General features: G+C 48.8%; 1 protein-coding gene across 1 annotated transcript; it reads right to left on the bottom strand.

Annotated features, from left to right (window-relative positions):
- Positions 1 to 472: 472 nt before the first annotated feature.
- RAB14 (RAB14, member RAS oncogene family) lies at positions 473 to 14,768 on the bottom strand. Its single transcript, XM_054284495.1, has 8 exons — positions 14,598 to 14,768; positions 7,829 to 7,887; positions 6,917 to 6,970; positions 5,308 to 5,485; positions 4,215 to 4,281; positions 3,360 to 3,447; positions 3,024 to 3,054; positions 473 to 2,415 (listed from the first exon to the last, which is right to left on the bottom strand). Exons 2-8 carry the CDS (start codon positions 7,878 to 7,880, stop codon positions 2,238 to 2,240), a joined length of 648 nt encoding a protein of 215 aa, XP_054140470.1. The 5' UTR covers positions 7,881 to 7,887; positions 14,598 to 14,768; the 3' UTR covers positions 473 to 2,237.
- Between the last annotated feature and the right edge of the window lie 862 nt (positions 14,769 to 15,630).

Below are 15,630 nucleotides of genomic sequence, written 5' to 3'. Positions count from 1 at the left end.
GGCTGCACCACTTGTCTGAGCCAGGAGGATACAGACAATGGCTTCTTAACAAAATTACAATCAACTTACTCCCTACTTAAGAGAGGAAAAGCCACTTTGTAAATCCTTCAGGCAGCAGGACAAGGCACAGGCCAACACAGGCCAGTGGCTGAGCAGGGATTGTCCCAGCCCTCCCCACCCGTTCCCAGGGATGGGCTTTGGCATCAGTCTTGCCCTTTCTCATCCTCTTTCAAGATAACATTTTCTATGCAGCCATTGTCAGAGATCACTGGGAACAAACACAGCCAGCCCTGCTTCCCTTTGAGCAGCTCTGGGAGCCACTGGCAGATTCCTCTGGGAAACCCTGTGACATGTGAACAAGAAAGGCCCAGGGTGAAGGCTGAGCACAAATCCCAGCACTCCAAGGAGCTCTCTCCCCTCAGGTCCCACCCTCAGCACAGAGGGCCAGAGCAAGTAACACACAGCAGGGAGGTTTATCTAGATACAGGTACTTTATTTACAAATATTTAGATTAATAGCATTGTTACATCAAATGAGGAGTACAGCAGTCCAAACAGATCCTTTCTGTGACAGAAACAATGAGACCTACTGTAACTTACTCTGGGAGTACAGGTATTGCACCTCAACAAGCTGTAGTCATTACAACACTGACTTCACATCAGCAGCAGGTCGTGGTCCCTGGGCAAACCCTGGTGCAGCCTTGGGTTAAGCAGGATGCAGGAGCTGGAGATCTTGAACATACCCATCTACTGAGGAACAGGAGTTAAAAAAGGACTAACCAGACAAACAAAGGGACAGCACACGAGTTACCCAAATCCTATTGTCTGCACATTCCAGTTTTGGCTTTTATTTAACATTGACTGTACAATACTCTGGTACCACTGGTTACTTACAAGTCTGAACATCGTAGAGTTTTAGTGTCTAGAGAGGGATTTTCAGACTACTTTGTATTTGAAACGCTGCAGTAAGCCTGAAGTGGGACACAGGATTGTGGTTAAGCACCTACCCCCTTCCATTTTAAAACCTTGTGATATTTTCCAAGTGAAGCTGCACAAGGAGCCACAGTAAAACCCCACGAGTGCAGCAACACCCCCCCAGGCAGGGTCACCACGTGACACCCCCTCACACAGGCCAGGCTGTGGCACCCCAGGAAGGATGTACTTGAAAGCTTGAAGCAAAACCCTTTAAAAAAACCCCTCACACAGCACTGTTAAAAAATACAAGAGTAGTTAAAAATCCCTAGAGAGCACACGTTGTTCCAACTGTCCAGTTCAGCCTCTGCCCAGTCCCAAAGTTACAGGTACAAAAGCGGGATGTGTGCGAGAGCCCGGCCACGGCTGAAGCCCAAGAATGCCAAAGAGAAGCAGGCAGAGCACTGCTGGGTGCACAGGGGAGCATTGCACAGTGCAGAACGAGAGCCACACCCCACTAGTGTTAGTGTCTGTGTCCCCAGCACCGTGGGGACCCTGCAAGTGACACCCAGCAGCTGCAGCCCCAGCTGGGCTGTGCTGCCACGGGGGCGCAGAGAGCTCAGACTGTACAAACGGGGGGTTCTTACACACTGCTCTAATGCCAGGCATCATTTTCTTCATTAAAATCATATACACAGGATGTATTTAACTGTTAGCTCAGTTCCTTCAAATTTTATACATATTTACGTTCTGTTAACAAAGGTAAAGGATAAAAGTGGCGAAAGAATGACGTAAAGCCATTGAGCACAAGAATGAACAGATCGCTTCCCTGCGCCGCCCCGACCCCAGCACATCCCACAGGGAATTCTTCCAACAAAAGCACATCATTACAGAGCCCCTCGCTACCATCAGAAGTCATTTCACAGCAAAAACTTATCCTTTACTACTGACAGCTCGAACAGTTAGAGGTGGGGAAGAAAGGCCAAAGAACCATAAAATAAACCATACAAGACAAAGCCCTGCAAAAGTGTAAAATCAGGAGTCCAGCATCAGTGCTCAGTTTAAATTATGTATCGGTGACACTATCACAAGGACAATCAAGGAAAAAAAAAACTTCTAGATTTACCATGCAGGAGAGGTTTTATTACTCTACTTGCCTTTGATAACCTGATTACATCTAAAGTTGTTTAGCAGTTTAGTACTGTGTTAAACTTGTCTCAGAGTTTTAATTAAACCCGGTAAGATGTACAGAAGATGGGGAAGCGGTCAAAAGCACCACTCCCTCGAGCCAGAGGTGAGGGGTCAGGAGGAGCCACGGAGGGGTCACTAGCAGCCACAGCCTTCTCTCTGGGGCTGGGGTTCGCTCGTTAGCCGCCCGCCCTGCGGGGCTGACGGTTTGTGCTGCACGCCCGACTCGGCCGCGTTCAGGTCCAGGCTCCCGTCCTGGATGTTCTGGTAGATTTTCTTGGCGGCCTCCAGGAACGCGTCCTCCACGTTCTCCCCACTGCAAGAGAGCGGCAGGAGTTACTGAGCTGCAGTGCTGCTGCCAGAGGGAGCTGGGCAGGCACTGTGCCCCCCTCCTCAGCCCAACAGCCCAGCCCTGCACGGGGCAAGCCCGCCCTGGCCACCACACTCCTCTCAGGAGCAGCAGGAATTTGTGCCAAAGAACCGAGGAACAAAAATAAGCCAAGGCATCAAGCCACGTGCACAGGACAGTTCTGACAGAGGCTTAAAGCCAAGGGAGCCACTATGGATCACAACCTCTCTTTGTTACAAAGTTCTGTTCTGACAGGTGCCAGTGGGAGCCACATTTCCTGGTGGCCCTGGGCATCCCCAGTGCCACAGCCAGCCCCAAGCATGGCACAGCAATTCTTCAGTCACTGGAGGGGCTGTCACTGCCTACAGACCAAAGCTGCAGCTCTGAACAGCCAGGGGAAGGAACCCTTTACACTGAACACACTCCACACTCAAATAAGGCCTGAATTCCAAATCAGTTCATTTGAATTCAACCAGTCTTTGCCTGAAATGCAGCCAGAGCTCTCAGTTCCAAGTTACTTTCAAGTCACAACAAACAGACCAATCTGAACATCACCACAGCCAAAAGTCACTTACGTTTTTGCACTTGCTTCAAGGAACAATAAACCTGTTCAGAGACAGAGGTTTAACAGTCAGTGCACAACACACCTCAGAGAGGCCAAAGTCAGACACACCACGGCCTTCCCATCACATGCAGGACACTATTTCAGCTTTTGTGACTATGTTAAGGATCAACACAAGCTGACTTCTAGAACTACACACAGTTATCAGACTGCCTGAGGCACAGCAAGAGTTTGTACACACAATTCCATCACTCTGGAAGTGTAAGCTTGCAGCTACCCATGCTGAGGATTCACTTTAACATCACTATCTTGTAGGAAAGTACCAGCTCAAGAGAAAAAAACCACACACCATTTTCTTCAGCAAATTGTTTGGCTTCTTCATATGTAACATCCCTCTGTGCTTCCAGGTCTGCTTTGTTTCCTATGAGGATTATCACCTGGGTCAGGAGAGAAAAAGTTAGTCTGGGAAAAAGCTTAGGAGCCTTTTCACTGCCACCTTCATTATTAAAGAGACTTTCTAAAAACCCAAAGGGAAATAGGCAGAGCAGATTATCTGCAGAAGCCTTCAGGAGAACTCTGCTCCAGCATTCCCACTCTGGGAAAGCAGGAACAGCATCTCCAGCTGTCCCTTTCCAAGGCTTGAGGGTGTTCTCATGAGATGAGGGCCTAAAAAGCTGCTCTTTACTCATGAGAGCCATTTCTTGTATTTGTTTAATCACCAGACAGAATCTTTAGAGTTTTCTCATCAGTTTGGTGCTGAAGTATTTTAGAGGCATTCAGGAACAGGCAGAAGAACAACAGCTCTGTGCTATGGGCAGAGAGACCCAGAAGGATCTTCCTCCACAAAACCTGGTCAGCTTTTGCTGGAGATCCAATTAACATTCCAGCCTAAGGACAGCATTCACCTCATTACTGACACAAAGCAAGGAGGAGTAACACAATCAAGGCTGGTCCAGATTTCATCCCAATTTTGTCTCCAACTGCTTCAAACAGACCCTGAAAGGTGAGTGGCACAAGAAGGCTTTAGAGGAAGCCCTTTTGCTGCAGGAGGGAAGTGAATCACTCCATGCTGCACGTGGGACAGGAGCAGTGCAGAAACACAGGCAGCTCTTGCAGAGACCACTGCAGTGCTTTGGTCTGAGCCTCCCACCACTTCCTCAGGGAGAAGCAACCTTGCTTTTAAGCTAAATGAAGTCCAACTTACAGTATTTGGATTGGTGAGGTTCCTTGCATCTGTCAGCCAGCTGCTTAAGTGATTATATGTACTTCTTCTGCAGAGAATCCAGAGAGGACACTTTTAGCCTTTTATAAAATATTTAGGTGCCAACAGCACAGTCAGCATCCAAACACAGCAACATCCATCATCCCTGCTCTTCTCCCCACCTCAAGACAGACAAAGCAGCAGCAGTGTGGACTCAGACCACAAATTCAAACCAACTTTAAACCCCTGGAGCAGCTCTTACACTGCCAGTGGAAAGCCAGACCAGTTCCCACTGCTAACCAAGCTCTGCACACACACAAGGCTGGTGCAGTTTTCAGCAGAACATGTTAAATGTTTCCTTCAAATACTCTTAGAGAACACAGTGCAGCAGGACAGCACTTCAGTAACAAACTGCACAAGGTCACATTTTACATGATTTACACAAACAGGAAATACATCTACATATGCAGGAAAAAACAAAGAGGTGCCTGAAGAATATCAAGAACAGCCCCAGAGGAAGATGAAAGAGGTGTGAAAGCAAAAGTATTTCATGTTGCATCTGATGCATTACTGCTTGAGCAGCATCTTTAGCTGCCAGCTCTAGAGAAGGCAGGGCAGGGGGGCTGCTGTGCAGGGCAGGCTGTGGGGAGGAGGCTCAGCTCAGGCTCTCTCCCCACACACCAGGGGCAGCTCTGCACGTTCACTGCAGCCCTGCTGGGCCCTGAGGACACCCCTGCAGGTCAGCAGCACTGCCAGTGCCCCCACAGCACCAACATCCCCTCCTGAACAGCAGATTCAGGGGGCAGAGCCAGGTCTTTAACCACTTCAGCACACAGGCAGTCCCAGCCTGAAATGCAAACTCCCCAGGCTCAGCAGCAGGGAGATTTCCCAAGAAAAGCCACTCACATCATTCCCTGTCTCATCTGCAGCCCTTTAACCACTGGGGTGTCCAGGCAAGGTGTGGCAGGGAGGATGCTGCACATCCAGACACACACACAGCCTCTGAGCCACGGACAGACAGACAGACAGACAGACAGAACCTGCAGGGCTGTGCACCCCAAGCTCAGCAGCACAGCCAGAGCTCTGCTGCCCTTACCTGGTGATGTCGTAGACCATGAGAGCTCCTGCTGCTCCTCTGTAGTAGCTTCGTGTGACAGCCCTGAATCTCTCTTGTCCTGCTGTATCCCAAATCTGTAGTTTAATTTTTTGGCCACTAACTTCAATTATTCTTGTGCCAAATTCAACACCGATTGTGTGGGGACAGTCTGCCATAACTGTCATGAAAAATAAGAGCAAAAATCAGATTCTCCTAGAACAAGGTTTCCTTGCTGCAAAAATATGACTACCACAAGTTTTCAGTTATCTTTACTAGATTTTCAGTCTCTAAAAAAGCATTTTTACAGCTACAGTTCCAAAACTGCATCACTTAACCAGAAACAAAATGCTCCATTTCCTGAGCTGCTGTTAGTTTTAAGAACAGTTATAAAATTCCTTGCCTTCTCTGCTGCTCTTTGGCCATACATATCAGAAGGTACCAAGTCAGCTGACTCCCAGTCTATCCTTGCAGAAGGTTAACTATTTTAATGCAGTAGGAAAAGATCATTTTTAGGGAATTACCAAGAAAGATACAGTTTAAAAATTGCCACATTTTCAAATACAAACACCCAAGTTGGTTCAGACAGGGCAGTAGCATGACTGTCCAAGAAAATGCCAGTTTCATAAGCAGCTGCAAACACACCAGATCAAATTCAAAAAGGCAACTTTCTAGTTATGAAAAATTCACGTTAATAAGCTCATCTCTGAGGAAGATCAAGAAAATACAGACAGGATGAGGAGCTATTCAGGCTACCCAGAGTCAGGGGCAGTGTCACAGCAGAGGTGTTTGGCACATCAGTTTGGTTGCACTGCTTTGGCTTGGTGCTGACAGAACTTTCTCCTCATGGACAGTCTGACCATGTGCAAAATGGCTTTTAAATAACTGGCTGATACTGCATTTTCATTAAAAACAACACTCAGGAGTTCCTGTTTCTAGTGGAAAACAAATATTTAAACTGCAGCTCCTACCCACTTGTTAGCTCATCTCAAGCAGCTCATGGTGATGCCTGCACTGAGAAACGGCTCCAGAGTTACTGAGTGAGGTAACAGCTGCTGCCAAGCCCAGTGCAACAGCAGCAGGAACTGAACCTGATTCTTCATTAGTGATGACAAAACATGAGAAAATGTTTCAGCTGAGAGAGACTGCAGCAAGCCCGCAACACCATCACCCAGGGCAGGCCAAGTGTCCTGCAGGGCTGCTTAAGGCTGCAAACCAGGACTCTAAGGGAAATTATTTCTTTTTTTTTCCTTTTGTGCTCTTTAACAGCACTAAAAACTCAACTGCTGGTGATCAGGCTACACCAATATTGAAAGGAAACAAAGCTCAGACACTAAATTTCTCTTTGTCCATATCAAAATCCACAGAAAGCAGTAAAATCAGATCCAGTCCTCCCACTCCTCACAGGCAGGATTGGCTGGAGCAGGTTTTGCCATAATTACATCAATATTTGTTTCTGCATCTGCTGAAGTCAAACCAGAAATGTGACCCAGTACAATCCAAACTCACAGAGAGTAAGAGAGACCAAACTGAGCTCATGCATGATGGAAACAGGCAGGGAAAAGGGATGAAAATGCCAGCTAGAATAAATATCATGAACTGAAATACTCACACTTCTTTTCTGTGAATTGATGAAGCAAACAGGACTTTCCTACACCCATGTCCCCTGTTACAGAAAGAATAGTTAAATCATTGTTGCAACAAGCACATTTTCTTCCTCCCACATAACAAATGGTACAGAGACATTCATTTCTCAGGTCAGATGGGCAGTGTTCTATCCCTGGCTGTAGCCTTGAATTTATCAACTTGCCACTGAAGCTTTGGCTGCAGATACAGCTCACAAGCAGGAGCAGATCACTCATGAAACAGTTAATTTGTATTACTGATTTAATAACTGTATTTCACAAGGTTATAAAAAGTACAGCTGAAGAAACTGAAATGTAAAATATACTTGGTGTTTGCTCCTGTCTTACTGTGGTAAGAACATCAAAATACTGACAACCATCCAGAACACCTCAAGACAAGCTTTATTTCCACTGATCCCCTTGCACAATGCCAAGAGTGAGACACAGCAAGAGCTTTTAAGAACCAACTCTTCCAGAGGCTGAGGCTGTCAAGCAGCCTGACTTAAACCTGCAGATCATTTACACCTACACAAGGTCATTAACAATTAAACAATTAACAGCAAGACCAGTTCTTCCAGGACAGCAATAAATGCAATCCCTTAGAGTCCTTGACTAAGCAGCCAAGGGAGCTGCAGCTAAAAGCAACATTTAAACACAAAAACACAGCCTGACAGAGGTTTATGAGGCTCATGCAATGGTTTCCAATCAGCGCTCGTGCCTTCAACATAAATTCTAAAACCTTTGAGATTAATGATGCAAAATGCTCCAGTAAATGCTAAAGCTGTAGAGAAGTGTGGTGACCTGGGGGACTGAGGTGGGACAAGCACAGACTGAAAGCACAGCCACAGGTTCCTCTGTACCCACAGAGCATCCACAGGTGTGAGCCCACTGCTACTTACCAATAATGATGTACTTAAAGATGTAGGAATAGTTGTAAGGTGCAGTTGCCATTGTGGCACTAAAATAAAAAAGAGAACATGTCAGAACTGATACTTGTTCTCTCAAGACAACCCAAATCATCCAGTTTAGTTCATATAAACAAAAAACCCTTCCTCTCTCCCCCAGCCCCCTTTCATTCACAGTTCAGATCTGTGCAGCTCCCCAGTGGCACTGAATTCATGGCACAGCCAGCAAAGCTCCCACACTGTTTGCTCTGAGCCCCTGTCAGCAAGGCCTCCAAGCAGAAACACAGATTATCAATTTTGTCCAGAAGGATTTAAAGCTGTTGAAAAGCTCAGTCCTTGCTCTGTCACTGCCAGGCCAGCACTGACCCACCAAGGAGCTGAGGGATCAACCCAAAATAAAATCTGACTCCAGCACAAAACCTGGAGAGGTTTAACCAAACCAGCAAGCTGCAGCTACTACCTCACACTTTTGAAACTTGCAACAGAACAAAGGAATCAGAGCAGCTTGCAGAACAGCTAAGATTTAAAAGAATGCTGTAGTAGCCTAAACTGGGCCTGGGGTGCTGCCTGTCCATGTCAGAAAGTGCTGTAAGCCACAAATCAGATGTTCAGGAAGTTGGTTAACATCTCTGTGGCTTTGTCAGCACAGCAGTGCTACAGCCAGGCTGCTGAGCAGTTTGTCTTTTTTAAAAGGCAGTCAAAATACTTCTAACATTCCAGAATTTTCCTAAATGTCGAGGGAATCAGAACTGGCTTCAGCTGTTTAAATCTGCAAGGAGTGAAAGCTGACCTGCTAACTCACACATCAGTTAGCCAGGATTCCACATCTGTAAGGGCCAGATGTTGCCAGGTAACATTGGAGATGGGAAATGCCTGCTTTGGTGCCAGGCTTTAAGTTCAGCTGGATCCACTGCTCAGTTAAGCAAGTGGAAAATTTCTAGCAGGAATCCAGCACTTCCCTTGCTGCTCCTGCAGGGCAGAGAGCCAGCCATTACGAACACATGGTGCTCCTTACAAGGAACACTGCTGGAGCCTAGAAAGATTTTCATTAGGTCATGTGTCATTCACATGACAAATGAAACCAATACTGGAAAGAAATACAGAGGAAAGCTTCCAGGCCTGGGACTTTCTCAAAAGCAAAGCACTGTTCCCTGCACCACGATGAATCCCCCTCAGTGAGCTGCAGTCTAGGGAAAGATGCACAAATCTCATTCCCAGCACAGAGCCAGCAGCCTCTGCTTCCCAGCACTGAGATTTGAGGCAAACATGCTTATCTAGGCCTGGGAGGGGAACACTCCCAGAGCAGCTCAGAGGGTTTGCAGAGTGCCAGGCCGTGCACCTCGTGTCCCCTGCACGCCTGGCTCAGGACATGGAAACACTCCTGGGTCCTTCTGTCCCAGCAGAACACAAAGCACCTCTGCTAAATCCAACAGACACACACTGTTCACTGAACCAAGTTCATTCCAAGATAGGAAATAAACTGACAATTTTGGACGCTAATTCAGCAAGCAAGCCAGCAGCTTTATTGCTTTATTTCCTGGAAGGTTCCAGAATTACAGTACCAGCTCCAACACGTGAATGGTTATTTTCAACAGCAGTAAATAAAGACAAGTCACTGCTCCATATTGAGTCCCACAGGAATGTGTCACTGTGGAAACATCCAGTCCTTCAAGTTTCCTGAACATCTTCACACATTATGTTCTTTTTCTTCCCCAGCACGTCCCAGCACAGTAAACTGGGCACACAAAGCCCAAGTTCCTGCAGGACCCTTCCCCTGGCACCTCCTGTCTGGGCAGGGCAGGAGCACCACGCTCACAGCTCAGCTCCAGGGCCAAACTGGGGCTCCTTGAGGTAACTGAAGTACAAAAGAAAGCTTGGACAAGCTGGTTTATACATGCAGGTACCTGAGGAGGAGAGCAGGAAGTGCCCTGTTTTCCACAAAACCAGCTGGGTGTTACAGCCCTGAGACATCAAGAGCACCACTGTGCACCAAAGGTTCCTGTGCATTCTGAGCATGGGAATATCCAGTGCCTGATGCTGTTAACAACCCCCACCAAACAACAGCACCATGAACTCCAAGCCAGGGGACCAAGCACCTGAGTGGCCATGAAATCTGCAGGAGCCTGCGTGCCCTCTCCTCTTCCCAAGAGCAGGAGGCCAAGGAGTGCCAAGCACTGCAAACACAGGGAAGTTTCATGTTTCTGAGCACATGACTTCAGGATATCACTGTGTGGTAAACAGTGCTGAACTGCTCTGCTGCTCCAGCCAGGAGGGAAATGCACCCTGCAATCCAAGTCTGGAAAGTGAGGAGGAATTTTTTGTAAAGCATGGACAAACGGGAACTCTGTGCAGTCTCTGTCACAAACTGAATTTGAAGTGAGCCTCACCTAGATCTGCATTGCTAAATGTACAGCTCTGTTTGTCAGGCTGCTTCTGCTTGCTGAGATATGATCATTTTCAGTATGCCCTCTGAGGAATAAAGTCTTTACTATGCTATTTCAATATAAAAAAACTACTGGTATTACATTTATTCCAAGGGTCACATTACAGAAAAGATTCTGAAATACTCCAAACCATTAGTAAAGGTCAGGAATATTTTCTGGAGAACAGATGATTCCTTTCAATAAAAAAATCAAGTAAAAACCCAAGCAATACTAAAACAACCAAATAACAAACTTTTAAACACTCAAATTCCAATAAGGATTAGCAGGAATTCAAACTGTACTCAGATCTTGGAATAGAAGTGATATTCCACAAGGACTCTGTGCTGAAGGAGAAAACAAAAACTGCAACCAACTGAACACAGAAACCCTGCTGAGAATTCAGCCTTGGAGAAGTGACCACCTCAGCATTTACTGCAGACGAAAGGAGGAAGTCCAGACAAGAGCAGGGCACAGGAGGGGTCAGAGAATTCTGAACTATCAGCTCCATGTCAATGCAAGGGGCTGGTGCCTTGAGAGGCATCACCCATCTGCAGGAACCGGAGTTCTGCCTCCACCCTCTCTGCTCCAGACACGTGAATCTCAGTAACTCCAACGGGGGGATGGGGCTTGTTTTCCTCCTGGGAGAGCAGGAGCTGCAGGGCTGAGAAAGCTGCACATAAACACCCAGAGCTCAGCCTCAGCCATGCTGGCACTGTGACATCAAAGCTAACCAGCCATGAGTTTACAGTTAACAGAAAGCAGAAGTTCAGTCTGGGAGCTCCCAGGCCAGGCTGCCAGCTCAGTGTTGGCTCCCCTCTCCAGGTAAGGCTGCCCTGGAGCCCAGAGCTTCAGTGCAGGATGGCCACGGGCCAGAGGATCTCACCAAGCACAGATTTATGCTCATTTCAAAGCCTATACAATTCATCTCTGTTTTACATTAAATTTTGCAGTGAGCAGTGTCACCAAATCCATTTCCCATATATCAAACTTCTTCTTACAGGCTTTTTAAAAATAACATTAAAGATGACCTTAATGAGACACCAGTACATCTACATCTCCTCCTCTAATCAACAAGCAGCACACAGATATTTAGAAATTAGAAATGTAGAAATTAGAAATCTCACCAAAGCCTTATTTCAAGTATCAGCTACATCTGTACTTCCTGAGATAAGATTGTTCTGGGCACACTGCAGTAACATTCTTTATCACAGTAACATAAGTGTGAATACCAGATTCATAGCAGCCTTTGAGACCCGTGCAGTTCCTTCCAGCTCAAGGACACAGCTTTAACTCTTCACTGGGCATCATTTGCATGGAGAAATTTAATATCTTTATGCTCAACAAGAGGAGGTGTATTATGAAAGGAGCCCAGAACCTGCATGCAGAGGTTTATTAGACACTGTTGTGGTTCCCAGCATCAGCTGATGGATGGTCCATGTGCAGGGATGAGAGCTGGGGAAAAACCACCACCTTCAAACTCAGCAGTGCCCAGCTTTGTTACTGGTTCCCTGCAAAGCACAGCTCTGCAGCCAGGGAAGCACTGGGTAGCAAAAGGAATTTTGTGGTCCATCTGGGCAGCCAGGTGTGCTGTGCATCATTCTCCAAGGATGTGCAACAGGAAAAGCTCTCACAGTTGAAGCTGCAGATTTCTTGGATGTTAATTAACAGACAACAGTAAGATTGGTAAGGAAGGGGGAGGAGCTGCAGAGGGGTAGCATTGTTCCATTTCGTAATTGCACTTTTCCCCTGATCAGGACTTTTGTCAAGCACAGAACAATGTGGTTCAACTGGTACCTCAGAAACAGTCTGAGTGCTTCAGGGACGGTCACCTGTCAGACCACAGCACCCTGAGGGTAACAACAGTTCTGTTATCAATTAAAAATGTTATCAAGCACTGAAATCCCACAGGTCTGCAGGCCACAGCCAGCTATGAGGTCTGCTACACACCAAGGGCATTCAGGTCTTCCTGAGCCACATCAACATCTCAGCCCTCTTTAGGATGATGCTCTACAGCCACCCTGCTCTGCTTATTTATTCATTTTTGCAGGTTTGGCTTTACAAAGCCCTCCTGAGCCTGGTCCCTGAGGAGTCTGAGCCTGCTGCAGCCTTCACACCTGTGTGACACCATCACTTGTTGCTGGCCTTTCCTTACTCATCCTCAGCTCCTCCAGAGTCATCCTCCCCTGCTTCCCCCTTTGGATTTCACCAAAGCATGCAGTCAGCACAAGGCAGGAGATCTGGCTGAGGTGATCTCTGCTCAGCAGCAGCCTCTGGGAGCTGCTGCCCAGGATCACTTTGCATCTCCTCACTGTTCCCACCTCTGGGTGCTCCTTCCCTGGCAGCACAGGGGGCCTGTAGGCTCTGGGGCTCAGAGTGCAGCCCTGCAGAGCCCTTTCCAGGCTGCTCCTGAAGAAATGCATTTGCTACATTCCCTAATCATGTCCAACACCCTAACCCAGCCTGAGGCCTAGCAGGTTCTTCTAAAGGCCTTCACTTCTCCTTCCTCCAGGAGAACTTCAGTTTTCTTTTTAAATCAAAGCTCCATAACACACTACCTTCACTTTCTGACTTTCCTCACCAGCTCTCCAGTCACACCCAACTTGTCCTGGCTGTCCTTCTACTGGTTTCACATCCTGCCTCATTAAAGTTACTCCATTTTTGCTTCCTAAACTTCCTGCATTTATTTGTGCACACCTCAATTGTCCCCAGCCACGCCCCAGCAGCAGAGCTGAACTAATCCCTGCCTGCCTGTCCTCACCAGCTGCAGCCCCTCCTGCCATGTCCCTGCCCCCAGCCACCCTGGATCCACTTGTATCTCCTCCCTTCTCCTGCTCTCCTCTTCCTACACAACACTCCAGCCTGCTGTGTGTCTGCTCACAGCAACAGAACCAAGGTCCAGAGATATCAGCCAAGTGTGGGACAGAATATACAAAACCAGAAGAGTTTTCTGTCATTCCAACAAATCACAACACTCTGGAGTCCCCACCTAGGGAAACACAAGTCACAGACGTTTTAGGTAAACATTAACCAAGCTCTGCCTCCTGTTTCAGGAAGATTCAGCAAAATGAGAATCAATCTCAACCAGGTTCCATTAGATGCCCAGGAGTGAGCAGGTAGTTTTAAAGTGTTATTTACATTTTACATCCCAGTGCCTCCAGTAGAACAGGTTTGTTTCCAAACTGCTGTCCTTCATAAGAACTCCTCTTTTTCTTTTTTTGTTACTCACAAAATGGAAAAGAGGAACTTCTTCCTTCCACTCAGACTTACGACATTTTCCAATCCCTACAGGAAGCCCGCAAATTCCTTTATAAACCAGATTAAATTGTGACATTTAGTAATTAAATTCCCCAAGGTTTTTTCTTCCCATTAGCAAGTACTGCCCAAGCACAAGGGCCCCTCAGTCCAAACCATGACAGGAATCAATCCAGGCAATCCATTCCACAGGATAACATCTGTAAAACATGTGGTGACTTGGGGTTTGATATGGTTTAGGATACAGCCAGCCTAAGTGAATCCTGTTCACTAAGGGGCTCTGAAAAACCTCCCAGCACAGATCTACCCCATCTCAAAGCAGAAACCACAGTGAGCAACCTCCAGAGGCACTGGCAGAGCCACTCCAGTGCAGACACCCCCCTCTGCCTGGTTTGGTGCAAGGATAATTCAGCACAGCTCCAATTCAACACAAAGCTACCAACAGATGTTGTAGATACTTCGTGTGCTGCAAACAGGCAATAAACAATTAAGAGAAAGAAAATAATTTCACTCTGTTTAGCTTCCATAAGCTTTGACAAAAAACCCAGTCTAGAATACTTTCGCTGCTTTCTCAAATAGGAAGTGGCTTTTCCCTCAACCCTCAAAGTTATTTTTCTGTCAAAGTTCATGACGGCACAGGTCAATATAACAAAAGTAGAGATAACGCTGCACATCAGCCACATATACGGTACAACATACACATACACACCCTACGTGCAACTGCAACAGCTCGTAAGGGGGAGATACAGAAACACACACACAGAAACATCGCCTGGGCCGGCTGTTGGCTGCAGTGCCGAGGAGCAGAGGGAGGCGGCGGTGACACCGAGAGCGGCCTAGGCCTGCCCGCAGCCTCCCCCCGCCGGCCCGGCCGCCCCTTCCCCTCCCCGCCGGCCCCGGGGCCCGCCCGCAGCGCCCTGCAGGCCGCACGGCGCCCTGCGGGCCCGCCGGGCCGCCGCTCGGGGCGGCACCGGGCCGGAGCGCGGCCGCCCGGGACCCGCCCCGCTTCGCCCGGCCCGGCGGAGCCCCGGCGCGGGGCCTGGCGCTGCAGGCCGGGCCGGGCGGGCGGCGCCGGCGGCCCGCCGTACCTGTGCTCGGGGCTCAGGGAGCTGTGCAGCGCGGCTGTGCGGGCGGTGCCCGGTGCCCCGCGGGCTGTGTGGCTCGGCTCGGTCCGGGCTCGCTCCGCTGCCTCAGACGCGGCTCCGCTGCGCCCCCATCACCCCCGCAGCCAAGATGGCGGCGCCCCTCGCACGGGGTTTCCCCTCCCACTCTCGACGGGCGCCGGGGCCGCACAAAGAGTGGGCGCGAGGGCGCCGCGGCGCAGCCAATCGCGGCGGGCGCTGCCCGGCGAGGCCACGCCCACCCCGCCGGCGCGAGGGGCGCGGCAAGGCGGGGCCGGGCGGGGCGGGAGCGCGCGCGCGCAGTGGGACTGGGGCGGGGCCGGGGCGGGGCAGGGGCGGGGCCGGGCGGGAGCGCGCGCGCCCTCAGGCGGAGGAGCCGCGGCGGCGCCTCAGGGCGGAGTGGGGCTCGGGCACCGCGGAAAATCCCGGATTTCCGCGCTGTTCTACCGGAAAATGGCACGGAAGCCAACAGTGACCCGCCCGGAAGCCCTGTCTCGCCGGGACATGGTGCGAACCGGAGCAGCCCGGCGCGGCGCAGGTACGGGACTGTAGCGGCGTCCGGCACCTCTGAGGGCTCCAGAGCCCCCCTGTGTCCCCAGTAACATCATCCCGTGTGTCCCGTGAAATGCTCGAAGCTGTTCATTTGGGCTTTGAATGCTTTGTAAACACTTGTGGCCTGCGATCCTAAAGACCAAAACCCACAACATAGTGCCTAAATCTCAGAGCTCACGGGATTAAAAAAAATAAATCGGTGGTTCAGGAGATGTAAAAGTGTATCAATAAATTCCCCTAATAATGATTTTATTTCAGTCCTATACATTATGGAAAGCATCAGATTCTGCTGTGTGTCAGTGTACAAGATTTCTGTGGAAGTATTTTCCAGAATGGGCATTTTCCATCTCCATTACTGTGACATTACTAATTCCATTCCCTTAGTTGAGCAACACCCAGGGAATCCTCTGCTTTCCATGAATCAGCCACCCCCTAATTATTACTCAAC

The sequence above is a fragment of the Melozone crissalis genome, unplaced genomic scaffold (assembly GCF_028551555.1).
Source record: "Melozone crissalis strain CALT ecotype California unplaced genomic scaffold, PUWL_Pcris_2 ptg000041l_1, whole genome shotgun sequence".
NCBI classification, from domain to species: domain Eukaryota; kingdom Metazoa; phylum Chordata; class Aves; order Passeriformes; family Passerellidae; genus Melozone; species Melozone crissalis.
This window is presented reverse-complemented; position numbering and strand designations above follow the sequence as displayed.